The sequence below is a fragment of the Narcine bancroftii genome, chromosome 3 (genome assembly GCF_036971445.1).
Source record: "Narcine bancroftii isolate sNarBan1 chromosome 3, sNarBan1.hap1, whole genome shotgun sequence".
Lineage (NCBI taxonomy): Eukaryota > Metazoa > Chordata > Chondrichthyes > Torpediniformes > Narcinidae > Narcine > Narcine bancroftii.
Genome location: NC_091471.1, coordinates 296414554 through 296441844, shown reverse-complemented (window position 1 = coordinate 296441844; position 27291 = coordinate 296414554). Strand labels below are relative to the sequence as shown.

The following is a 27291-nucleotide window of genomic DNA, read 5'->3' as shown; positions in this document are numbered from 1 at the left end:
TGATGCGCCTTAAGTCATGGGCCATCCGATATTTGCCCGTGTCTTGTTTAGGAACCGGTAAAATGGGTGTATTCCAACTAGAACGCGAATGTTCCAACACCCCTGAATACATAAGGCCATCAATGGTCTTTGCCAAACCTTCCTCAGCTTCAGGTTTGTGGGGATACTGCATCTGCCAAATAGGGGTGTAATCTGACAGTTCGAAGGTTATGGGATCAACCTGCTGACAAAAACCCACATCTGCTGATCCCACTGACCACAGGTTCTCAGGGAGAGAATCTAGCATAGGGGCCGAGTCGGGGTTATCCATCTTCTCTCTACCATGAAAGCGTTCAATCTGTCTATGCTCAAGGAGGACTTGATCATGTGTCGGAGACAAAATTCTGTATGCCTGACCAGATGAGGAGAACTGCACTGTCGGTATTTGGGTGTCAGACCAGTCCCTTAGGGACTTCAAGTTCCGACACATCGGTCCCAAATCTTTTGCCTGATGAGTAGTGCCAATTGCAAGGGTGACATGAGGAATGGCCTCACCTGCCATCTAATACCATTCCAGCTGTTCAGATGTCAGTGCCACCGCAGCGGCCACTCCCTCCTTTCCTATCACTATGTAGTCCGAATTAATTTCCCATTGCCTGCCTTCTACCTCTTCATAAAAGGCATGCTGATACATTTCATCCCTATCGTAAAAGAGGGTCATATGGGGAGGGTCCGAGGGAGGGGTATACGGGTGTAACGTCTGGATCCACGGCTTCCATTGATTATAAAGCTTTAGCAGCCCTCCCTTCTGTGGGTCCTCAGGTTGCAGCAGCCCCCAGTAAATGTCAGCCCATTGTCCCTCAGACGCGGATCCTCCAGCTGCCGCCAACAACATCTGAGAACTGGAATGCAGTGTAGTTACTGAACAGTTCATAGAATATCCATTTGGAAAGGTGACCTCTATTCCGCTGGGTCCACAAAGGATCGATGCTCCGCACTTGACCAACAGGTCTCTGCCCAAGAGATTGGTAGGGCACCTGGCTGACAAAATGTATTGATGTGTAAAAGTCTGTCCTGCCACAGAAGTGACTAGTGGTGTAGAAAACGGCAGATTTTCTGGTGTACCCGAGAACCCTATCAGCTGGACGCTAGAGGATGATGTTTTATCTTGAAACTCAGCGCCAGTGAGTGTTGAAAACCTGGCTCCCGTATCCACTAAAAAGGATACTTTCATGTCCATAACTTTAATCTGCAGGAAAGGGTCTGCCAACCTAGCCTGCTCGTGGGTGCTCGGGCTCCGTCACTGTGGGCAATATTGCTCCTCCTCTGTCAGCAAAGGGAATTGTCTCTTTGGAGCTAAAGCCGCATGGGGTGCCTGATGTACCGGGGGTGGCACTGATGATCTCTGGGACTGGACCCAATGCTCATTTTGTGGTGGTCCATATCCCCTTCCCCCAGTGTCCCGAGGATCCCAAGCCAGGGGGCAGTCTCTCTTCCAGTGTCCTGGCTGACCGCATACAAAACATACGGCTGGCTGCATCCGTGGAGCACCCCGACCTCTCCCTCTTACTCGGAATCCCCCCATTGGACCTCCCATTCTGGCCACATAGGTGGGACCCGGTGCCCAACATGGGGCCGGGTGCCAACTCATATTATTCCCTTGTGGTGGCTGCGTTGGCTGCTGAATCATCTGGTTCGCACCCTTTGAGGAAATCTTTTTTGCCTCGTTTGCCTTTTTTCTAGCCTCTTCCAATTGAAGCTTAAGGAGTTGCACTTGTGCCGACTCCATAGTATGTTTGTCCTCCTTTTGCTTAGCCCTGTAACGTTTCATGTGATGGGTCAAATGTTTTTCCCATTGCTCACTCGAGCAGCCAGGAATATCAGGGTTATTCTCTAATGCCTCCCTAACTACAGCTGGCAGTCCACTCGTTACTGCAGCCCTAAAGAGTGTAGTCTGCAAGGGATCTGTGGCTGGGTGTACTCCTGCCTTATCAGTCCAACTCTCCCTACACTGACTCAAAAAAGTCGAGATCTCCTCATCCTCCTTTATGGAAAAGGTCAGGGACTGCATGACACCGGGGGAAACGGGGAACTTATCTCTCATAGCCCCTCCTATTGCCGTAGCATGGTTGGCAAATGGCTCGGCATCGAGGCACCTAGTGATTCCTGCGATCATTTCTACCTGCTGTATCTCCCACAGCCCAAGCTGTTTACCCAATAATGCTCTCCAATCCCCTATGGCTATCTTATGTCCCATCGTATATTGGCAGAACTTTCCCATCCACGCTCCACCTCCCTCAGTCGGAGGTGGCATTTTATCCAAAATACAATTCATGTCAGTGAATGAGAAGGGTTGATACCTCTCCCCAATTTGCGGACCCTTATAAATTAGCGGCATCTGTCTATACCTTTCTGGAAGCCGTACTTCCTCCCTGTCCCGCAACGCATATCCCAACGGGGTACGAGGGTCATCCTGACTCTGTCTTCTATGTGTGATCATGCTTCCCCTGATCGTGACTGGCTGTTCCTCCTCTTCATTCTCAACACTCACACTAGCTAGATCAGTATCCTCGTCCTGCTCTCTCTCCCGTTCCCATCTGACACTCGCTGGGTCATTTCCCTTCCTATTCTCCTCTTGTCCCAGCTCTCTCTCATCTGTACTTCCCAAGCCCCTACTATTTTTCCTTACTGCACATCTATCGTTCTGTACTTCGTGCACCCACTCTTTTGTTTCCTCCACTCTCCCCTGTGCAACTCTCTTCAGTCTCTCCTTCGCCTCATGTAGTTCTGGACCTGTTAACTCAGTGACATTCACTATTCCCTCACTTATCTGCATCGCTGGCATTTGGGGAATAGGATAAGGTGGTGGCAATGTCTCCGGTAACTCTGGATATAACGGGGCTGACGGCTTCACCTCCCCCGTATTCTCCTTAGTGTTATGGGATCCCTGTTTAATATCATGTTGAAGGTTCGCTTCCACAGCCATGCAAGCCAATGTTATAATGTGTAAATCTGCCCTTCTCTGTTCCTTCACTTCTCTCTGTTGTTTAAACCTTCTTCTATTCCATATAGATCCTTGTCCTTTTGCCTCATGTTCCTGCACCTCCTTGGCTGCTTCCCTCTCTGCTTCTCCTAAGTACCGTACCAGCCGGATTTTTTCAAACCCTCGTGGCACCTTCCCCTGATTCTGCAGCTCTCTCCATATCTGTTCGTACCGTGCCATAGCCTGTACCTCCTCTCCCTTCGGTACTCCTCCCAGTAATTGATCCCTTGTTTTCTCCCACTGTCGGTTTACAGATAGGGGAACCCCTCTGTCTCCCCCGAGCTCTTGCCCTACATCCCTATTTACTCCTTCCATCTCCGTTCTGATCTTTAACCCTTTAGACTTCGTGATTTTGACACCCTGCAATCTACTTCGTCCCTTCCCACGTTATATAACCACTAGATGACCAGCAGCTCCCTGAAAACAGGTGTTCCCCTTCAGGGATGATCAGAGAGAGAGAGCCAGCTGGGGGATTATGTGTCTCGTGGTTGTGTGAAATGTACATTGTTTGTTTTGCGGTTAGTCTGTGTACACTGATGCCTCACTGTGTGACTGCCTATCCCCACTGTGTTTCCCTGATCCGTATTCTAAATACCTTGCCTCTATGCCCTCTCTACCCTGTAAAACAGTACAATCTGTAACCTCTGCTGCCCCCTTTTTCAGAAGTACTTAAAACATCGAGAGTAACACAGTGATATACACAGCAACAATACCAGCGTGCATGAAAAAAAAACAGTTAAATGCCGAACACCTTATACAGATACTTATTACTATTATGGTACACGATTCTTAAACAAATACTTATTACACACTATAGAAACAAATAACTATAACACAATACACCTTATACGGATACTTATTATACACTACTATGGTACACGATTCTTAAACAAATACTTATTACACACTATAGAAACAAATAACTATAACACAATACACCTTATACGGATATTTATTATACACTACTATGGTACACGATTCTTAAACAAATACTTATTATACACTATAGAAGCAAATAACCATCACCATACACCTTATACTAATTGGCCAAGTGTCTAAAGCTATCTCTCGAGATCGCTACGAGGGGACTCCAACCCCGTTCTACTAGGAGGACTCCAACCCCCTTTCTACTAGGAGGACTCCAACCCCCTTTTTACTACAGGGGACTCCAACCCCGTTCTACTAGGAGGACTCCAACCCCCTTCTACTACAGGGGACTCCAACCCCGTTCTACTAGGAGGACTCCAACCCCCTTCTACTACAGGGGACTCTAACCCCGTTCTACTAGGGGGACTCCAACCCCCTTTTGTTTTATTCTTTGGCTTTAACGAGGGCTTTTGCAGAGTAGTGACAACACACAATTTATCTTTGCCAATAGCAGAACTTCGTTAAAACAGGCGTCTGCTTACCTCCCTTTGTAGGATGGTCACTTGTTGTTATCACCACACCACAATCGACCGGTGTTTCGTATCTTTTTCTTCCGTCACTTCTCCATCTTCATCACGTCGGGGTCACCAAATTGTTGGACTCTGGCTTTAACTTACTCTTAATTTAGTCTATGTGTAGTCTGAGTCCAGCGCGTTCTTTGAATGAAGTGATAGGAGAAGGTATTCGGTTCAACAGTCAATTTATTACACAGCACAAGAATAAAACTTAACAGAGCTCTGGGTCACTCATTAGTTCATAGGTCACTTGCACAGTGAGCTACTCCCCAAGACTGACCCCTATTGTCCAGTTGGTTCAGTTTATATAGGTCAACCTTATCATACAGAACAAAAGTTGGCTTCCTTTGCTAGATTTCATTATCATACAGAACAAAAGTTGTCTTCCTTTGCTAGATCTTTTTGCATAAGGGTTATCACAAGTCATCTCCTGTTTTGCAGATATCTGGGGTGTAGCACTCCCATCTTAATCCTCCAGGCCAGACTATCCCGTTGTGTTGATCAGAAATTAATTCATCCCCAGATATTTCTAATCACCATTCTGTTCTTGTCTGGCCAATTTCTGCTGTTCTCTTTAACACCTCCTCCTGCCTTAATCTTCCTCCTAGACTTGTTTTCCATTCCCTTTGTTTCTTACAGGCCATTCTTTGTTCTGATCTGGCCTGTGTCTCCTGTGCTACTCACCACCTCATTTAGTTTGAGCATTCCTCCTAAATTGTTTTATGCATTTCCTCTCCCTGTATTTTGGAGAGACAATTTTGCTCAGCCAACTTTGCTCCCTGCTGTGATTGCCACTTAATCACATTCCTTTTTCCCTGAACCATGCAGTAAATATACACTTATTAATTAATCATTTATTTCATACTGTTTTAACCCCTAGATTCCAACACCTGGCGATACTTTCACCTGAAAATTACGTCTTTGGTTAACTTCCTGACTAAAAGACTGTACCATTGGCAGTGTGGCACTTTCTCAGTGCTGCACAGGGGATTTGCCGGAGCCATGATCTCCAGACAACAGTGGAGTCGAGAGGGAAGCCGATGGTTTTAGGAAGGGGATTCCAGAGCTCAAGACCCAGGCAACCAAAGGCTCCTCACCACAGGGTGATGGTTGATCTGGACATCAGGGTTGGAGAAGGGTTGTTACATCAGGCAGATTCAAGGGTGAAGTATATGCAAAAATCGTTGGGTGTGTGGTTAGAGACAAAGGGAGTAGAAAACAAGGTTAAAAGTAAATTATTTGCTTATTCAAGGGTGAAGGACATGAGTTTGGATTGAGAGCTGGTTAAGAGAGGCAACAGTGGAGTGCAAGAGGCTGCCTGAGGATTTTAGCTGTGGAGAAGCTGAGTTGGCCCAGATTCAGGGAAGCTTCTAGAGGAGGAAATGGGTGGTGGTGGTGGTGTCAACACAGGCTGGGGAGAGAAACAGATGGAAGGAGCCTGAAGACATGGGTGAGTCCTTCCCGGAGTGACGGGAGTTAGGTGGAGGAGGGGGAAACTTCTGCTCATCCAGTGCCACTGGTTAGAGAATTTCTAGGAGGAGTGTGACAGAGTATTTAGAAGTGTTTTGGAAAAGATTATTAGAGCAGGTTGCACCAAACATTTTAAAACACAGAATATTTGCAGGACTTTTGCAGAGTGCTTTTTGCAAAAAGAGCAACAAAGTTGCAACATACAGCTTGCCTGGGAGAGTATGTGATTTTTGCAGGGAGACAGAACAATTTTGCTCTCAGAGAGGGAGGGTGTGAAACAGAGAAAAGGAGACAGAAATCAGTTCCAGAAGGACAAAGCTGGCAAACTTTTAGAAGACTGCCTGGTCAAAGGAGAAGACTGGCTCTCTGAGAGGTGACCTGAAAGGAGGAGGATCATCTGGAGAACCATGAAGGTGGCAAGTTTCACTAGCAAGACTGATTAAACAGGAATCATGTGCGGATGCCCTGGAACAAAAGGAATCTCTCTGAAAACTAACAAGAACCCTCCTGAGTGGTAACCATTTGTCTGTTAAACACCAAAGACTGGTGAACTTTGTTAATGATAACTTCTGTGCACAATATAAAAATTGCCTGCAACCAGTGAGATTGGCCTGTGATCCAAAGAACTTTTCTAATCTTAAATACACATTACACACACCTGCGCTTAATATTAGAGGGGGGATTAAGTAGGTTAGTTAGGTTAAGTAAGTAGTTAAGTAATAAGTTAAAGCTTAATTCTGTTTTCTTGTTCAAATATAATTAAAAACTACTTTTGTTTAGTTAACTCTGTTGTGGTGCATATCTATTGGTGCTGGTTTTTTTGAGGTCCTTTGGACTCCGTAACATTTTATGAGGTATCGTCCTTTAGGATTTGAACATTGCTTGTTTTATGATTTATTAGTTGATTAGATTTTTTTTGCAAGCTAACTTAAAAGCTTGTGCCTGGAAAAAATAGCAGTAATGGATGTTGATACATTTTTGTTACAACCATCACCTGCAGAGCTACAGAACATGAGAAAAGAGGAACTGATGGCTATTTCTAAGGCACTGAAAATTACTGAAGTTAAGCATTGGATGAGGAAAGTACAAATACAGATGATTATAGTAAAATGTTGGGCAGATGTGGACAATGAGGAGGAGCCCATGAGTGGAGTAAGACCTGTGCTGGACTATGCTTAGCCACTGATAAAACTGGGCAAGATCAGGTCTCCCCAACTGAGCAACATTGGAAGCAGTTTGGTCAGGTTGGGGATGGGGAGAGGAGAGACCATAGCCCACAAGGATACAGATAGCTTTGGAGTTTCAGAAGAATTGTTTCTAGACAGCTGGAGGTGAAAGCTAATTGGAGAGATTTGGACATGACCTCTGGGAAAGGTCACAGATAGTTTAGTGAGAGTCTTTGCCAAGCTGCCCTCTGCAGTGACCCTTGGGCACCCACTGACACCAAAGCAACACCAATGGTTCAGGGAGAGGTCCCCACCCACCAGTGAATGCTGGCCTTAACTGACACACCCACCTTTCTATCAGACCAGTTCTATGTTTCTGTGCCTATTAACCAGTGGAGGAACCTGGGGACATTCCCTCTACTTAAGAGGCCCCTTTGTCTTCCTTGCCATAGTTCACCCACATCTTTTCCACAGCCTGACTGGTTTCTCTGTCAGGAAGTCCTGAGGAGATCTCAGAGAGAGAAGCAAAGTGGAAATGGCCTTGACTCAATAATCCAAAGTTCAGACAGCTTCAGACCACAACAGAAAAAAAGCCATTCGGTTCCTCTGCTTCACACCACCCAATCCTCTTTGCTTCCCTCATCACCATCTCTCTCTTGTGTTAATCTAGTTTCTCCTTGCACCTGTGTTCACCCAGACCTCTCATCAGGGCATGGGTCCTGCCCTCTCCCTGCTCACTGGTAGTTCGAAATTCCTTAGAATTCCTGACTGTTTATTGGTGGGCACCCTGTACTCATGGCCTCTGGAACAGTGCAAGGACTAACATAGGAATTTAAAGGGAGTTTGAATCACGTTTTGACTCAACAATGCTAATCATTTCTCATGCTTAGATCTCTGACAGCAACATCTCTTGATAGAGAACAACAGGAAACTTAAAAGAATGCAAATTATAATTGGTCTCCCTATTTGGAAACAATGACTCCATCAAACGACTTTTTAACACTGTTTAGATTTTTCAATTCCACTTCAATGTTCTTTTAAAGTTCCCAACAAGGAAATCAACTTGTCCATTCACACCTCCAGCATGGCTCACCTTCAGACATGGTCCTGCGAGCCCCACAGATCAAAATTTTAACACCAACATAAGAAGTAAGCTGTTCAAAGGTTTAATGGAGAATGGTTTTAGATTGGTCACTCATTATAGTAACACTACAAGGAAACTAATGGTGATGCCCCCTGGGGTCTAGGCCCCTCTACTTGTCCCTAATCCATGCGTGCTTGATGATCTGGTTGGCAGCAGGTCGATCTGAGGGGCAAAACTGCAGCAGTTCCTGTATCAGTGTTTGGCATTTCTCCTCCAGCTGGATGCTTTCTGGATAAACCACTCCTTTCTGTTGGCTCTTGGGTAACTTGCTAATGTTTGAATCGTCAAATGGCATGCAACCTGTTACGATCACATAGAGGATGATCCCAAGGCTCCAAATGTCATACTTTTTGGGATCATACGGCACACCCATGAGGACCTCTGGGGGGGCATAGGCTGCTGAGCCACAGTAGGTGGTGCTGAGATCAGGGGACCCATGAATTTTCTTCCCAAATCCAAAGTCAGTGACCTTTACCTGCATCTCTTCAGTCAATAAGATGTTCTCACACTTGAGGTCACGATGGACAACGTCGTGTTCGTGAAGGTACTTGACGGCACAGGCGATCTGGGAGAACAGTTGGCGGCCTTCGCTGCATGGGATGTGGCCCCTTTGTTGAATCAGTTGAAGAAGGTCCGTTGCAGCCTGCTCCATGACAATGTAGAGTTTCCCATTGCAAACCTCAATGAACTCATAGACCTGAATTATGTGAGGGTGCTTGATCCCTCTCAAGATGGCTAACTCCCTTGGCAGGAATTTATTAACAAAGTCTGGGGGAGCCTTCTTCCTATCCACTACTTTGATAGCAACATTCTCCCTGTACCTCTTGGAACTGCCAACTTTAACTTTCGAGTAACTACCTTCACCAATGGTTTTTCCGAGTTTATATCCTAATTCTGTCAGAAATGTGTCTCCTGACATGTTGTTTTTCTTCCAATTTCTTGAGTACGAGCTTGATGTGTGAACCAATTCACACAGATGCTGTAATAATTTGCAATTGTGAAGTTTCTGCAGGCATCATGAACCTTGTGTCCATTTATAGACATGACCTTGGAAAATGGTGATTTGAAATCTTGAGGAAAAAGTTGTGCCTTTTCAATCACCTTTTCAATTCTGAGAATCTCTCCCAGCATTGTGGGCTTTGGGGAACTGGGGTGGGGAGAACTAACTCTGCATTACCTGGTGGACATGGCAACCTCAGGCCTCATAAATATCTCCTGGTGTATTGAGATTTTGAAAAGAATCAGAGTTTATTTTTTCAACTGTTTTATTTTGTGACCTCCATGATTAGCTGCCTTTGTCTTGAGAGATAATGATGCTTGATGGCCAAATCCCAACTCTTCCGAAGATGACAAAAGGTGACCTTTAAGCTTGGTTGCAGTGCAGAAGGTCACCCTGACATGCTGGTCACCATGACATCGTAGATTTAACAACCAAAGAGGGGTTCACCTCATCAGCAATGAGAGAAGCACACCTCAAGAGAGGCAATAGTCTGACTCTTTAGCCTTCTACCTTACTCTATCTATGTAACGCTGCCATATTTTGAATCAAGTTTGTGGAGAATCTTTTAGGTCTCTCTCTCTGAACTTTGAATTTCTCGGATTCAGGGCTGTATATTATGTTGCAAGGTCACAGTTACACCAGAGAAAGGCCCAATCACAAATTATTACAAGCTTGTAAGTAAAGAAGGGGGAGTATAGCTAATCACACAGTTTCATCAAAAACCAAGTACCACCACAAGCTGCTAAAGGGCAGTTGCTTCACTAATCTGCTTATTTGAATCTCATCAGTTAACATCACCTCATTTTAAAAACAGTGCATTATGCACCGTGTGCTCTTGGTCAATATGACTGGTCTCATGACTATGGAGCTGGTGAATCTGATCAATGTCATTGTGTAAATGTGAATGGTGCTTCAACAGTAGCCCCTTTCACACTTGCCAGTGAACCCAGGAATCTAAAGTTAATCGCCCTTTAAAGTGGCAAGTATGAAAGCAAAATGTGCTCAAAGCCAACGTCAGATGACGTCATCTCACCCCGGGGATTGATGGCTCGACCCCTAGCACAATCCCCGGCATCTGCAGATGCCGGTGTTGAGATCAGGTAAGTGTGAAATGAACAATTACATTGCAGGCACTTCCTATTAAAGGTAAAACAGACCAAATGCCGAGGATAAACCCTTGCAAGTGTGAAAGCATTCAGTGTCCCAGTTAGGCATAGTCTAGTGTGAAAGGCCGAACCCCCATTCCTAACCTGGGACACTGAATGGCCAATTTACTGGGATGCAAGTGTGAAAGGGACTAATGTTTTTCATATTATAAAATCAAGGAACCAGGTAGAGATGTAGACTGCTCAGCCTTCCAGTCTGCATCACCATTCAGCACTATATCATAGCTGACCCTCTATCTCAACATCACATTATTTTATATCTCCATTAACTGCCATGCTTTTTGTGTCTGGAGATTTATTTTCATCTTCAGTGACCTGGCCTCTGCAGTCTTCCACTGTAGAGAATGCCAGATTCACCACTTTCAATGAAGATAATTCTAAGTCCCCAACCGGAAACTGTGACCGCTGTTTCTGGACTCCACTCTGGTGAACCCTGTTGGAACTTTGTTTCAATTATGCCTCCTCTAGTTTCATCAACCTAATTGTTCCTCATGCAGCAGGTTCACCTGCAGTCAGCCTGATGAATCCTTGCTCTACTGCTTCCAAGGAAAGTACATCAAAACTGCACACAGATCTCCAAGTGTGGTCTCACCAAGGCCTTTATAATTGTAGGAAGTCATCCTTACTCCTGATTCAAATCCTCTTGCAATGAAGTCAACATACCCATTGCTTACTTCCTTGCTTGCTGCTCTGTACATCAACCTTTCCCAGTTTATAACGCTGCTTTTCTGTTTTTCCAACCAAAGTGAATACTTTCACATATTCCTTTATTTGTGTTCTCTAAACCATGCATGTCTTGTCACTTGGTTAGCCGTTGGACGCATCGGTGGACTGAAAGTTAACAATTTCTCTATCAAAGACTGGCACTTTTCCTCCAGTGTAATTTCCTCTGGATAAATAACACCCATGAGCTGTTTCTCTGGTAACTTGCTGATACTGGAGTCATCGAAGGGCATGTAACCGGTCACAATCACATACAGGATGACTCCCATGCTCCAGATGTCACACTTTTTGGGGTCGTAAGAGACACCCAAAAGAACCTCTGGAGGGGAGTAGGCTACTGAGCCACAGTAAGTGGTACTGAGTTCTGGGTAACCCCGACTCTTCCTCCCAAATCCAAAATCTGTCAACTTCACCTGCATTTTTTCAGTCAGTAAGATGTTCTCGCACTTGAGGTCCCGGTGGACAATGTCACGTTCATGAAGATACTTGATGGCCTTGGAGACCTGGGAAAACAAGCATTTGGCCTCCTCGCAGGAGACACAGGTTCTTTGTTGGATCAGTTGCAGAAGGTTGGTGGCAATCAGCTCCATGACAATGTAAACCTTACCATTGCGCACTTCAATGAACTCATACACGTGCACAATATGAGGATGCTTGATCCCTCTCAGAATGGCCAACTCCCTTGGCAAGAATTTACTGACAAAATCCTTTGGAACTTTCTTCCTGTCGATTACCTTGATTGCAACATTCTTCTTGTACTTTTTTGAAATGGCCTCTTTTACTTTGGAGTAGCTGCCTTCTCCTATTGTCTTCCCCAGTTTATAACCTAACTGTGATAGTAGATTGTTCCCCGACATGTTATACAGCCATCTTGTTAAGGCAATATCCTAATGTGCAAACTTGTCCCATCAAACCACCTGCTGTAATAATTTGCTGTTGTGGAGTTTTCCTTGTGTCACACTGCACCCCCATCACCTTTTATAGACGTGTGGCCTGAAATGGTTTATAAAAAATACTGTCTTTGCAGTTAAATAGAAATCAATGTGTCACTTCCACTGTATTCTATTCCAATATCACAACTGAGTTCAGGAGAGGAATCCAGCTCCACTCATTCCAAGATGCAATCAGGTAGAATGCCTTGTTGAGATGTATGAGATGTCCGCCACTGGTGGGATGACTTCTGACCCTTATGTCTTGACACTCGCCCATCACTGGTATCAGAGAGCAGAGTGATCAAAGGGCAAGACCTTCCATGGGAATTTCTTTTCCGGTGGGTGAATCTTCATGATGACAAATTTCTGACAGAATCTTGGGAAACATTAGCTCTCTTGTACTGGATTAATGTATAAGGAGTTTTTAAAGAGGGTCTGAGTGTACAGGGGTTTAAGGTGATGGAGTCAAAGAAAGGAAACACTGGGACAAATGAGGTCACAGGTCAGTCAGTCAAGGCAAAGGGGAGGGGGACTGCATCAGTAAGTCCTCACCTACCAAATAAACAGATTGATCTCCCCTCCCAACCAATGGTGTGCATCTAACAATAGCTTGTTGATACTTGCACAGGTGATGTAGTGATAAGAACACAAGAAGAGTAGGCCAATGTGGGTATAGCATGCTGCAACAACTGGTGAATGGACCAGAACCAAACATCTCTACCAGTGGCGCTGAGTGGATGTTGGACACTAACCTGGCGATACTTTCACCTGAAAATTACGTCTTTGGTTAACTTCCTGACTAAAAGACTGTACCATTGGCAGTGTGGCACTTTCTCAGTGCTGCACAGGGGATTTGCCGGAGCCATGATCTCCAGACAACAGTGGAGTCGAGAGGGAAGCCGATGGTTTTAGGAAGGGGATTCCAGAGCTCAAGACCCAGGCAACCAAAGGCTCCTCACCACAGGGTGATGGTTGATCTGGACATCAGGGTTGGAGAAGGGTTGTTACATCAGGCAGATTCAAGGGTGAAGTATATGCAAAAATCGTTGGGTGTGTGGTTAGAGACAAAGGGAGTAGAAAACAAGGTTAAAAGTAAATTATTTGCTTATTCAAGGGTGAAGGACATGAGTTTGGATTGAGAGCTGGTTAAGAGAGGCAACAGTGGAGTGCAAGAGGCTGCCTGAGGATTTTAGCTGTGGAGAAGCTGAGTTGGCCCAGATTCAGGGAAGCTTCTAGAGGAGGAAATGGGTGGTGGTGGTGGTGTCAACACAGGCTGGGGAGAGAAACAGATGGAAGGAGCCTGAAGACATGGGTGAGTCCTTCCCGGAGTGACGGGAGTTAGGTGGAGGAGGGGGAAACTTCTGCTCATCCAGTGCCACTGGTTAGAGAATTTCTAGGAGGAGTGTGACAGAGTATTTAGAGGTGTTTTGGAAAAGATTATTAGAGCAGGTTGCACCAAACATTTTAAAACACAGAATATTTGCAGGACTTTTGCAGAGTGCTTTTTGCAAAAAGAGCAACAAAGTTGCAACATACAGCTTGCCTGGGAGAGTATGTGATTTTTGCAGGGAGACAGGACAATTTTGCTCTCAGAGAGGGAGGGTGTGAAACAGAGAAAAGGAGACAGAAATCAGTTCCAGAAGGACAAAGCTGGCAAACTTTTAGAAGACTGCCTGGTCAAAGGAGAAGACTGGCTCTCTGAGAGGTGACCTGAAAGGAGGAGGATCATCTGGAGAACCATGAAGGTGGCAAGTTTCACTAGCAAGACTGATTAAACAGGAATCATGTGCGGATGCCCTGGAACAAAAGGAATCTCTCTGAAAACTAACAAGAACCCTCCTGAGTGGTAACCATTTGTCTGTTAAACACCAAAGACTGGTGAACTTTGTTAATGATAACTTCTGTGCACAATATAAAAATTGCCTGCAACCAGTGAGATTGGCCTGTGATCCAAAGAACTTTTCTAATCTTAAATACACATTACACACACCTGCGCTTAATATTAGAGGGGGGATTAAGTAGGTTAGTTAGGTTAAGTAAGTAGTTAAGTAATAAGTTAAAGCTTAATTCTGTTTTCTTGTTCAAATATAATTAAAAACTACTTTTGTTTAGTTAACTCTGTTGTGGTGCATATCTATTGGTGCTGGTTTTTTTGAGGTCCTTTGGACTCCGTAACATTTTATGAGGTATCGTCCTTTAGGATTTGAACATTGCTTGTTTTATGATTTATTAGTTGATTAGATTTTTTTTGCAAGCTAACTTAAAAGCTTGTGCCTGGAAAAAATAGCAGCAATGGATGTTGATACATTTTTGTTACAACCATCACCTGCAGAGCTACAGAACATGAGAAAAGAGGAACTGATGGCTATTTCTAAGGCACTGAAAATTACTGAAGTTAAGCATTGGATGAGGAAAGTACAAATACAGATGATTATAGTAAAATGTTGGGCAGATGTGGACAATGAGGAGGAGCCCATGAGTGGAGTAAGACCTGTGCTGGACTATGCTTAGCCACTGATAAAACTGGGCAAGATCAGGTCTCCCCAACTGAGCAACATTGGAAGCAGTTTGGTCAGGTTGGGGATGGGGAGAGGAGAGACCATAGCCCACAAGGATACAGATAGCTTTGGAGTTTCAGAAGAATTGTTTCTAGACAGCTGGAGGTGAAAGCTAATTGGAGAGATTTGGACATGACCTCTGGGAAAGGTCACAGATAGTTTAGTGAGAGTCTTTGCCAAGCTGCCCTCTGCAGTGACCCTTGGGCACCCACTGACACCAAAGCAACACCAATGGTTCAGGGAGATGTTATATAGAGAATTTAGGTTAAAATGACTTAAGTTAAAATGTGATGATTAATCATAAAAAGGGAAGCCAGAACGGACAGGGAGCTTACTAGCAGCCAAGGACAAAAGGTTCAGCTGAATATGTTTTTTTAAACCTATCTTTTCATGGTCATAGTGAGAGACATGCAGGAGACAAAAGATTGATAAGAAGGGTGAGAAACAGAATTTAGTGTATGTAGAGTTCACAGCGTACGTAACGAACGTGATAATTAAAAATGCAGTTATACTTAGAATGCTTTTGTAATACTAACCAATTAAAACAGTATTAATAAGAAGGGGAAGGGCAAACAATAAGGGTATAAAAATCAATGCACTGTATGTATCGGGGCTTAACTGGTGAGAAGCCAGTTGAGTCCAACTCTGCAGACTTGTAAATAAAGCTTGTCGTGTCATCAGTTTTAAAGAGACTCATGTGTGAGAAGTTTTATTTCTGACAAATGGGGGCTCGTCCGGGATCTACACTCCGGCCGTGAGGGGAGGCGAGAAGAGGGACATCGGAGGTGGTGCACCCCGCTGAGTTCAGCGGCTCCTAGTCCCTTGCTCGTCGCTTCGGGCGGCTTGAGCGAGTGGTATCCGGACAAGGTGACACGACAAGACGGAGAGGAGAAGGGTGACGGTTCAATCCCTGAGAAGACACCGGTAAGTGACGACTTACGATTGTGGTGTGGGGATTGGGTAACAGGTGTAACGGGATACACCTGTTAGGATAAAAAACCTAACGTAATAGATCAGGTATAGAGCTTTTGTCGTGGCGTGAGGACCCTGTCGTGGGACTCTAGGATAGACCCCAGGGAAACCTCGGCGGTAACCGAAGGAGGGACAACACCTCCGACGAAGTGCCGAGAAGAGAGGGGTCGACCCCAGGGAAACCTCAGCGGTAACCGAAGGAGGGACAGTACCTCCGACGAGGCGTCTGAGAAGAAGGGAGTAGGGTCCAGAATGAGAGGGTCCTCAGCAACGATAAACGGATCTAGGTGGGAAAATGGGAGGATCAAAATCTAAGGGCTCGTCTGAAAATTCAGGACAATTCCTGGGAGTTCCCCTTGACAGCCCTTTGGGGAGAATGTTTGAAAATTGGGATAGTAAAAGATATCGAGACAAAAACAAGAAAAAGATGGTTCAATATTGTCTCCTTTGGTCGAAACAACCTATTAAAGGTTCCTCGGTCTGGTGGCCGAAATTTGGATCTGATGAGGATTGGGTTAGACAAGCATTAAACATATATGTAAATTCGAGACCAAAGGTGAATCAAGAAGAGTCAGCATATGCATTTTGTTGGGTTCCCTGGCCAGGATCCTTAACAAAATGTTTTAAATTGAGGGTAGCGGGAGAAAAGAAATGGGAACCTCTGTACAACCTTCCCCCTCCTTATATTCCCCCGGTGCCTACTGCGCCCGAGGAAAGCTCATTACCGGAGGGGAAAGGTGATGAATCTGATTGCCCCGAAAGGGGCCGGGAAAAAAAGAAAGAATTAAGGGAGTCGGACCCTAAACTTCCACCGGTAAACCGACCCTGGACAAGATCCCAGACTGGTCCAGGACCATCAAAGTTTTCAATAAGCCTAAATCCCCTGAGGGAAGTTCCTATGGGAGGACCGGGAGGGGGAACGGGATATGTGAATGTTCCCCTAACTAGTACAGAGGTGCGGGGATTTAAGAAAGAAATGAAAAAGTTATTGGAAGATCCTATAGGACTGGCCGAACAGCTCGACCAATTCCTGGGACCAAACACATATACGTGGGAAGAGATGCAGGCAATAATGGGAACATTATTCTCACCCCAGGAGAGGCAGATGATTCGACGGGCTGCCCTCCTCATGTGGGAATATGAACAACCTGGGGACCCCAGACCCCATGAACAAAAATATCCCTTAAATGAACCCAGGTGGGACAAACGAACACCCGAGGGATTGGCAAGTATGAGACAATATAGAGAGTGGACAATTAAAGGGATACGGGAGGCTGTGCCAAAGGGTCACAATTTCACCAAGGCATTTGGGAACCACCAGGGGAAAGACGAGTCCCCTACTGATTTTTTGGAGAGGGTGAGAAAGAATGTCCAACAGTATGCGGGCGTGGACCCTAGTACACCAATGGGTGAACAGCTTATTCGAATTGAATTTGTTTCCAAATCATGGCAGGACATTAGAAAGAAACTAGAAAAGGAGGAGGACTGGAGCGAAAAACCCCTAAGCGACCTGTTAAAAAAGGCGCAAAAAGTATATGTGCAGAGAGAAGAAGAAGATCAAAAGAGGCCGACAAAGGTTATGGTACAGACTATCCGACAGATGAATGCCGAATCCAGAGGGGAAAGAAAACAAAACCTTCCTCTAAACAATCCAAGATATCCAAGAGAGGGAAGACCCCGGAGGTTCGTTAAGTGCTATTACTGCAATGAGGAAGGACACTTTAAGAGGGAATGCCCCCGATACAAGAGGGAATTGCGTGCCCTCGAACTTATGGAAGAAGATTAGGGGGGTCAGGGGTTCCAAATGTTAGGGACCAAGTATAAGAGGGAACCCCTGGTAAAACTAAAAATTGGTCCCAAGGGAGAAGAGGTGGTGTTTATGGTGGACACAGGAGCGGAACGAAATAGTGTAATAACTGTGCCAATCGGGACTGAACCTGTAAAAAGTAATTTGAAAATTTCTGGGATAGAAGGGGCTCCCAGAATGGTATCAATAATTCCCCAAGTAACAGTGAAACTGGAAGAAAGAGAAGGGGTACAAGACCTCTTGTTGTTACCGTCGGCTGGATTTAACCTCCTAGGAAGGGACTTACAGGCTCTCCTAGGTTTGGGTGCTCTCCCTGTGGACGGAGAAGTGCGAGTCCACCTCTGCGCTTTAAAGGAAGAGGATGAACGGCAGATTGACGAGAGAGTCTGGTATAAGGAGGGAAATCGAGGAGGTCTGGACATCCCACCTTTACATGTCACATTAATACCAGGTCATCAGCCGGTAAGGAAACGTCAGTATCCTATTTCTTTGGAAGGGAGAAAAGGGCTACAGCCGGTAATTGAGACTCTAATACGAGACGGACTATTAGAAGAATGCATGTCACCTTATAACACCCCTATACTCCCAGTGAAAAAGTCAGATGGATCCTATCGCCTAGTTCAGGATCTAAGAAGTTTGAATGCTATTGTTCAGACCCGCCACCCAGTGGTGCCTAATCCCTATACTATTATGAGTCGGATTCCCCCAGACCATGAGTGGTTTAGTGTTATCGACTTGAAGGATGCCTTCTGGACGTGTCCATTAGAAGAGGAAAGTAGAGATATGTTCGCGTTTGAATGGGAAAATCCATGGACAGGTAGACGGAGACAGCTTCGGTGGACTGTATTGCCCCAAGGGTTCACTGAATCTCCGAACCTGTTTGGACAAATGCTAGAACAAATCCTGGCGGACTATCCACAATCTGATGATTCCCAACTAATGCAGTATGTGGACGATTTACTATTATCAGGACCCAAGGAACAAGAAATGAGGGGAGATACAATTAGACTCTTGAATTATCTGGGGAAAAAGGGTCTACGGGTGTCCAGGAACAAGTTACAGTTCGTTGAGAGAACTGTGGTATATCTGGGACACCAGATAAGTAAAGGACAGAAACGGATTACCCCTGAACGGATTGCGGAAATCACTAGAATGCCGTTACCCCGTAATAAGAAGGAAATAAGACAATTCCTGGGACTCTTAGGTTACTGTAGGTTATGGATAGAGGACTACTCAGCGTTGGTGAAGTTTATGTATGAAAAGCTGACAAATGAAAATGAATATCCATTGAAATGGACCCAGGAGGAGGAGGGATGGTTTGAGGACTTGAAGCATCGCCTGACACGAGCCCCGGTACTCATTCTGCCCTCTTTAAAACAGCCCTTCCAGCTATTTGTCACTCATAACCAAGGAACAGCAGTGGGGGTTTTAACACAGGAAAAAGGCGGTCAGCGACACCCAGTGGCTTTCCTTTCCAAAATGATGGACCCAGTGTCTCGCGGATGGCCGACGTGTATCCAGGGAGTAGCGGCTGCTGCTCTGTTGGTAGAGGAAGCACGTAAACTTACTTTTGGAGGAAAGATGACTGTGTACACCTCCCATTCTGTGAGTGTTTTATTAACACAAACTGCCCATCGATGGCTGACTGATTCTCGCATATTAAAGTATGAAACCATTTTAATGGTTGGAGAAGATCTACAATTTGCAAAGATTAATAGCTGCAACCCAGCTCAGTTTTTATACGGCAGTGAAACAGAGAGAGAGGTGGAGCACGACTGTGTCGAGTTGACAGATCTTCAGACCAAGACCCGAGAAGACCTTTGCGATACTCCACTGGGAGAAGGATATGAATTCTACATTGACGGCTCCGCCAGATGTGTTGACGGAATGAGAAGAAGTGGATATGCTATAATAGAAGGAAATACTTGGAAAGTAGTAGAATCCACGAGACTACCCGGAAGCTGGTCAGCACAATCCTGTGAACTATATGCCTTGCAGAGAGCCCTCAGAATACTGGCAGAGAAAACTGGAACGATTTACACTGATTCCAAATACGCATACGGGGTAGTGCATACCTTTGGTAAGATCTGGAAGGAGCGTGGTCTAATTACATCAAGAGGAAAGGAATTGGCACACGAACAAATGATTACTCTGACTTTAGAAGCCTTGACATTACCCCAGGAAATAGCAGTGGTCTACATACCAAGCCATCAGAGGGGAGATACCCCGACAGCAATTGGAAACAGACTGGCTGATGAAGAAGCCAAAAGGGCAGCCATGCAACAAGAAGTCCGTTTGCTGACCTTAATCCCAATAAGGCAAGGCATAAAGAAGGCTCCCATTTTCACTGCTAAGGAAGAAAAGGACATGGCTCAGCTGGGCGCAAGCCAGCTGCCTGATGGAACATGGAAGACACCAGATGGAAGAATGGTTCTAAATAAAGAAATAACTCGCAATATTTTAAAACACCTGCATCATCAGAGCCACTGGGGCACCCAAGCCTTATGTGACACAGTGCTTCGAGAATATGTGTGTAAGGGAATCTACACCTTGGCCCAACAGGAGGTGCAGAATTGTCACCTATGCACAAAAATTAATAAGAAGGTAATGAGGACAGGGACCATGGGAGGTCAACCATTAGCCATACGCCCTTTTCAACGTATCCAGATCGACTTCACAGAGTTACCTCAAGTCCAAAGATGGAAATATCTGTTGGTGATAATAGATCACTTTACCAGATGGGTGGAAGCCTTCCCAACAGTAAATACTACAGCCTCTACAGTAGCTCGCCTCCTCCTAGAGCAGATAATCCCCAGATATGGTATAATGGATTCTATAGTCTCAGACAGGGGTCCACATTTTTCTTCAAAAATCCAGCAATTGATTTGTAATGCATTACAGGTTTCTTGGAAATTACATACCCCTTGGCATCCACAAAGCTCAGGGAGGGTTGAACGTATGAATGGAACCCTAAAAATGCAATTGACAAAATTAATGGTGGAAACTAAAATGCCTTGGATAAAGTGTCTGCCCCTGGCTTTATTGAGAATTCGTACAGCCCCACGAAAAGATGTAGGGTTGTCCCCTTATGAAATGATGTTTGGGCTTCCCTTCTGGAGTACAGTTGAGGGGTGTCCCACCTTGGGGGAAGGGGATATATTTGTTAGGAACTATTTACAGGCACTGTCACGCTCTCTTACAGATTTACGAAAGAGAGGACTATTGGCACAAACACCGCCTCTAGACTTTTCTTTACACAAAGTGGAACCACGAGACTGGATTCTCATCAAGACCTGGAAAACTGAAAAACTCCAGCCCCAGTGGGAAGGTCCATACCAAGTTCTCTTAACTACAGAGGCTGCAGCACGAACAAGAGAGAAGGGGTGGACGCACGCATCCAGATTTAAGGGACCTGTAGAGGCGCCTCAGGACCCTGATACGAACTCAGATTGGACTTGTGTTCCTGGAGAAAAACCTCTTACCTTGCGATTTCGCAGAAAGACTTGATTCACAATGTTATTGTTATGTTCTTTGATTTTTCTTAGTTTGCCTATGTCTTTATCAGGTGTGAAATGTAAGAAATGCAGAGACACAGTGGTCCTGTTTCAGGACCACATTTGGGGAAGAAAGGAGGGTAATTTTATTTCCCATACCTCAGTTCCTGAGAAATGCTGGGCAGAAAATACCACCCAACATCCATATACCCCTTGTGTGGAAAAAGAAGGAAATAATATGGGTCATTATATACAGATTCCTAATACCACTCCTTTCCCTCTTAACGGTTGGAAGGGTGACTCAGGCCCACCATGCCCTGATGGACTCTGGTTTTGCATACACACATTTTAAAGAGAGAAAGGGGTGGATTGTTATATAGAGAATTTAGGTTAAAATGACTTAAGTTAAAATGTGATGATTAATCATAAAAAGGGAAGCCAGAATGGACAGGGAGCTTACTAGCAGCCAAGGACAAAAGGTTCAGCTGAATATGTTTTTTTAAACCTATCTTTTCATGGTCATAGTGAGAGACATGCAGGAGACAAAAGATTGATAAGAAGGGTGAGAAACAGAATTTAGTGTATGTAGAGTTCACAGCGTACGTAACGAACGTGATAATTAAAAATGCAGTTATACTTAGAATGCTTTTGTAATACTAACCAATTAAAACAGTATTAATAAGAAGGGGAAGGGCAAACAATAAGGGTATAAAAATCAATGCACTGTATGTATCGGGGCTTAACTGGTGAGAAGCCAGTTGAGTCCAACTCTGCAGACTTGTAAATAAAGCTTGTCGTGTCATCAGTTTTAAAGAGACTCATGTGTGAGAAGTTTTATTTCTGACAGGAGAGGTCCCCACCCACCAGTGAATGCTGGCCTTAACTGACACACCCACCTTTCTATCAGACCAGTTCTATGTTTCTGTGCCTATTAACCAGTGGAGGAACCTGGGGACATTCCCTCTACTTAAGAGGCCCCTTTGTCTTCCTTGCCATAGTTCACCCACATCTTTTCCACAGCCTGACTGGTTTCTCTGTCAGGAAGTCCTGAGGAGATCTCAGAGAGAGAAGCAAAGTGGAAATGGCCTTGACTCAATAATCCAAAGTTCAGACAGCTTCAGACCACAACAGAAAAAAAGCCATTCGGTTCCTCTGCTTCACACCACCCAATCCTCTTTGCTTCCCTCATCACCATCTCTCTCTTGTGTTAATCTAGTTTCTCCTTGCACCTGTGTTCACCCAGACCTCTCATCAGGGCATGGGTCCTGCCCTCTCCCTGCTCACTGGTAGTTCGAAATTCCTTAGAATTCCTGACTGTTTATTGGTGGGCACCCTGTACTCATGGCCTCTGGAACAGTGCAAGGACTAACATAGGAATTTAAAGGGAGTTTGAATCACGTTTTGACTCAACAATGCTAATCATTTCTCATGCTTAGATCTCTGACAGCAACATCTCTTGATAGAGAACAACAGGAAACTTAAAAGAATGCAAATTATAATTGGTCTCCCTATTTAGAAACAATGACTCCATCAAACGACTTTTTAACACTGTTTAGATTTTTCAATTCCACTTCAATGTTCTTTTAAAGTTCCCAACAAGGAAATCAACTTGTCCATTCACACCTCCAGCATGGCTCACCTTCAGACATGGTCCTGCGAGCCCCACAGATCAAAGTTTTAACACCAACATAAGAAGTAAGCTGTTCAAAGGTTTAATGGAGAATGGTTTTAGATTGGTCACTCATTATAGTAACACTACAAGGAAACTAATGGTGATGCCCCCTGGGGTCTAGGCCCCTCTACTTGTCCCTAATCCATGCGTGCTTGATGATCTGGTTGGCAGCAGGTCGATCTGAGGGGCAAAACTGCAGCAGTTCCTGTATCAGTGTTTGGCATTTCTCCTCCAGCTGGATGCTTTCTGGATAAACCACTCCTTTCTGTTGGCTCTTGGGTAACTTGCTCATGTTTGAATCGTCAAATGGCATGCAACCTGTTACGATCACATAGAGGATGATCCCAAGGCTCCAAATGTCATACTTTTTGGGATCATACGGCACACCCATGAGGACCTCTGGGGGGGCATAGGCTGCTGAGCCACAATAGGTAGTGCTGAGATCAGGGGACCCATGAATTTTCTTCCCAAATCCAAAGTCAGTGACCTTTACCTGCATCTCTTCAGTCAATAAGATGTTCTCACACTTGAGGTCACGATGGACAACGTCGTGTTCGTGAAGGTACTTGACGGCACAGGCGATCTGGGAGAACAGTTGGCGGCCTTCGCTGCATGGGATGTGGCCCCTGTGTTGAATCAGTTGAAGAAGGTCCGTTGCAGCCTGCTCCATGACAATGTAGAGTTTCCCATTGCAAACCTCAATGAACTCATAGACCTGAATTATGTGAGGGTGTTTGATCCCTCTCAAGATGGCTAACTCCCTTGGCAGGAATTTATTAACAAAGTCTGGGGGAGCCTTCTTCCTATCCACTACTTTGATAGCAACATTCTCCCTGTACCTCTTGGAACTGCCAACTTTAACTTTCGAGTAACTACCTTCACCAATGGTTTTTCCGAGTTTATATCCTAATTCTGTCAGAAATGTGTCTCCTGACATGTTTTTCTTCCAATTTCTTGAGTACGAGCTTGATGTGTGAACCAATTCACACAGATGCTGTAATAATTTGCAATTGTGAAGTTTCTGCAGGCATCATGAACCTTGTGTCCATTTATAGACATGACCTTGGAAAATGGTGATTTGAAATCTTGAGGAAAAAGTTGTGCCTTTTCAATCACCTTTTCAATTCTGAGAATCTCTCCCAGCATTGTGGGCTTTGGGGAACTGGGGTGGGGAGAACTAACTCTGCATTACCTGGTGGACATGGCAACCTCAGGCCTCATAAATATCTCCTGGTGTATTGAGATTTTGAAAAGAATCAGAGTTTATTTTTTCAACTGTTTTATTTTGTGACCTCCATGATTAGCTGCCTTTGTCTTGAGAGATAATGATGCTTGATGGCCAAATCCCAACTCTTCCGAAGATGACAAAAGGTGACCTTTAAGCTTGGTTGCAGTGCAGAAGGTCACCCTGACATGCTGGTCACCATGACATCGTAGATTTAACAACCAAAGAGGGGTTCACCTCATCAGCAATGAGAGAAGCACACCTCAAGAGAGGCAATAGTCTGACTCTTTAGCCTTCTACCTTACTCTATCTATGTAACGCTGCCATATTTTGAATCAAGTTTGTGGAGAATCTTTTAGGTCTCTCTCTCTGAACTTTGAATTTCTCGGATTCAGGGCTGTATATTATGTTGCAAGGTCACAGTTACACCAGAGAAAGGCCCAATCACAAATTATTACAAGCTTGTAAGTAAAGAAGGGGGAGTATAGCTAATCACACAGTTTCATCAAAAACCAAGTACCACCACAAGCTGCTAAAGGGCAGTTGCTTCACTAATCTGCTTATTTGAATCTCATCAGTTAACATCACCTCATTTTAAAAACAGTGCATTAAGCACCGTGTGCTCTTGGTCAATATGACTGGTCTCATGACTATGGAGCTGGTGAATCTGATCAATGTCATTGTGTAAATGTGAATGGTGCTTCAACAGTAGCCCCTTTCACACTTGCCAGTGAACCCAGGAATCTAAAGTTAATCGCCCTTTAAAGTGGCAAGTATGAAAGCAAAATGTGCTCAAAGCCAACGTCAGATGACGTCATCTCACCCCGGGGATTGATGGCTCGACCCCTAGCACAATCCCCGGCATCTGCAGATGCCGGTGTTGAGATCAGGTAAGTGTGAAATGAACAATTACATTGCAGGCACTTCCTATTAAAGGTAAAACAGACCAAATGCCGAGGATAAACCCTTGCAAGTGTGAAAGCATTCAGTGTCCCAGTTAGGCATAGTCTAGTGTGAAAGGCCGAACCCCCATTCCTAACCTGGGACACTGAATGGCCAATTTACTGGGATGCAAGTGTGAAAGGGACTAATGTTTTTCATATTATAAAATCAAGGAACCAGGTAGAGATGTAGACTGCTCAGCCTTCCAGTCTGCATCACCATTCAGCACTATATCATAGCTGACCCTCTATCTCAACATCACATTATTTTATATCTCCATTAACTGCCATGCTTTTTGTGTCTGGAGATTTATTTTCATCTTCAGTGACCTGGCATCTGCAGTCTTCCACTGTAGAGAATGCCAGATTCACCACTTTCAATGAAGATAATTCTAAGTCCCCAACCGGAAACTGTGACCGCTGTTTCTGGACTCCACTCTGGTGAACCCTGTTGGAACTTTGTTTCAATTATGCCTCCTCTAGTTTCATCAACCTAATTGTTCCTCATGCAGCAGGTTCACCTGCAGTCAGCCTGATGAATCCTTGCTCTACTGCTTCCAAGGAAAGTACATCAAAACTGCACACAGATCTCCAAGTGTGGTCTCACCAAGGCCTTTATAATTGTAGGAAGTCATCCTTACTCCTGATTCAAATCCTCTTGCAATGAAGTCAACATACCCATTGCTTACTTCCTTGCTTGCTGCTCTGTACATCAACCTTTCCCAGTTTATAACGCTGCTTTTCTGTTTTTCCAACCAAAGTGAATACTTTCACATTTCTTCAAGATATACTGCACTTGCTCTGTTGTTAACACACCTCACCTCGTTTAAATTACCTTAAGGCCTCTTCACTGCTCACAATTCCACCCGCTTTTATGTTGTTGACTAACTTGAAAAGATTGCACTTTGCTCCCTTATTTGATGTACCTTGTAAATAATGGGGAAACCCTCTGATATCTATCCCACTGTTCATATAGAACACTACAGTACAGAAACAGGCCCCTTTGAACCTTCTCGTCTGTGCCAAATCATTTTTTTTGTGCATAGTTCCACTGACCATCAACACAGGCGCACCCCAAGGATGATGTGTCCTTAGCACTACTCATTATACACCCATGACTGTGTGGTCAGGCACAATTCCGATCCCATCCACAAATCTGCCAATGACACCGCAGTTGTCGGCAGAATCACAAATGGCAATTAGGAAGCATTCAAGAGGGAGATAGATCAGCTTGTTGAATGGTGTAACGACAACAACCTTAAGCTCAACTTCAGCAAAACCAAAGAGATGATTGTGGACTTCAGGAGGAAGACGGGGGAACACGACCCAGTCCTCATCGAGGGTCAAATTCCTGGGTGACAACATCTCTGAGGATCTATCCTGGACCCTCCATGTTGATGCAGTCATAAAGATGCCTTGCCAGTGGTTACACTTTGTGAGGTTTCTGAGGAGATTCAGTCACCAAAGATTCTTGTAAACTTCTACAGGTGCACTGTGGAGATCATTCTGGTTGGTGGCATCACTGCTTGGTATGGAGGCGCTAAATCTCAGGATGAGAATAAACTCCAGAGGATTGTTAACTCGACCTGTGATATCCCAGGCACCAGACCACTCCATCAAGGACAGGAGATGGTGTCTTTAAAAAAAAAAGAATTCTCTATCCTCAAAGACCTCCACCACCCAGGCCATGCCCTCTTCACTCTGCTACCAATGGGGAAAAAGGTACAGGAGCCCAAAGATGAGCACGCAACAGCACAAGGACAGCTTCTTCTCTGTTGCCATCAGATTCCTGAATAATCAATGAACCAAAGATACTTTCTTACTTTCCGTGCACTGCTATTTTATTTTTTTTATAGTAATGTTCATAATATGAATGTTTGCACTATGACGCTGCCACAAAACACTGAATTTCATGACATTAAATTCTGATTCTGCTCCCAGTCCATAGCCCTTCATACCGCCCCCATCCATGTACCAGTCCATAGCCCTTCATACCGCTCCCATCCATGTACCTGTCCAAATTCTTCTTAAATGTTAAAATTGAGCCCCTATTCATCGCCTCTGCTGCTGCTCATTCCACACTCTGAAGGAATTCCCCCTAAACTTTTCCCCTTTCACTCTTAACTCATGTCCTCTGGTTTGTATCTCACCTTCCCTCAGTGGAAAAAAAATCTATCTACATTTACTTTGTCAATCCCTCTCATAATTTTAAATACCTCTATCAAATCACCCCTCATTCTCCTATGCTCCAGGGACTCGAGACCTAATCTGTTTAACCTCTCCCTATCACTCAGTCCCTGAAGTCCAGGCAACAACATAGTAAATCCTCTCTACATTATTTCTATTGATTGATATCTTTCCTGTAGGAGATTCAAAAACTGCGCATAATATGCCAAATTTGGCCTCACCAAAGTCTTATACAACTTTACCATAACATCCCAACTCCTGTACTCAATACATTGATTTCTGAAGGCTAATATGCCAGAAGCTCTCTTTACAACCCTATCCACCTGTGATGCCACTTTCAGGGAATTATGTATCCGTATTCCTTCTGTTC

At 44.6% G+C, this 27291-nt stretch overlaps 3 protein-coding genes across 4 annotated transcripts; all 3 read right to left on the bottom strand.

Moving 5' to 3' along the window:
• Window positions 1–1275: 1275 nt before the first annotated feature.
• LOC138758946 (uncharacterized) lies at window positions 1276–25617 on the bottom strand. Of its 2 annotated transcripts, none has more exons than XM_069928586.1 (2): window positions 25556–25617; window positions 1276–4605 (listed from the first exon to the last, which is right to left on the bottom strand). In XM_069928586.1, the coding sequence occupies exon 2, from the start codon at window positions 3335–3337 to the stop codon at window positions 1280–1282; it is 2058 nt and encodes a 685-aa protein (XP_069784687.1). In that variant the 5' UTR covers window positions 3338–4605; window positions 25556–25617; the 3' UTR covers window positions 1276–1279. The 2 variants fall into 2 exon arrangements, with proteins under 2 accessions (XP_069784687.1, XP_069784689.1); XM_069928588.1 differs by having other exon boundaries at window positions 25570–25617.
• Window positions 8251–12029, bottom strand: LOC138756843 (ribosomal protein S6 kinase alpha-3-like). The gene is made up of 3 exons (XM_069923234.1): window positions 11183–12029; window positions 10258–10319; window positions 8251–9250 (listed from the first exon to the last, which is right to left on the bottom strand). Exons 1-3 carry the CDS (start codon window positions 11988–11990, stop codon window positions 8354–8356), a joined length of 1767 nt encoding a protein of 588 aa, XP_069779335.1. The 5' UTR covers window positions 11991–12029; the 3' UTR covers window positions 8251–8353.
• Window positions 22593–23557, bottom strand: tssk6 (testis-specific serine kinase 6). Its single transcript, XM_069928590.1, has one exon. The coding sequence runs from the start codon at window positions 23503–23505 to the stop codon at window positions 22696–22698; it is 810 nt and encodes a 269-aa protein (XP_069784691.1). The 5' UTR covers window positions 23506–23557; the 3' UTR covers window positions 22593–22695.
• Window positions 25618–27291: the final 1674 nt, after the last annotated feature.

Bases quoted from the DNA above. Each gene is read 5' to 3' on its own strand.
- tssk6 (XM_069928590.1), bottom strand. From the start codon at position 23,505: ATGTCAGGAGACACATTTCTGACAGAATTAGGATATAAACTCGGAAAA.
- LOC138758946 (XM_069928586.1), bottom strand. From the start codon at position 3,337: ATGGAAGGAGTAAATAGGGATGTAGGGCAAGAGCTCGGGGGAGACAGA.
- LOC138756843 (XM_069923234.1), bottom strand. From the start codon at position 11,990: ATGTCGGGGAACAATCTACTATCACAGTTAGGTTATAAACTGGGGAAG. The intron at 10,320-11,182 runs AATAAAGGAATA...CGGCATCTGCAG, and splicing joins TGCATGGTTTAGAGAACACA to ATGCCGGGGATTGTGCTAGG. The intron at 9,251-10,257 runs GTTGGCTTTGAG...TGATGCCTGCAG, and splicing joins GTGAGATGACGTCATCTGAC to AAACTTCACAATTGCAAATT.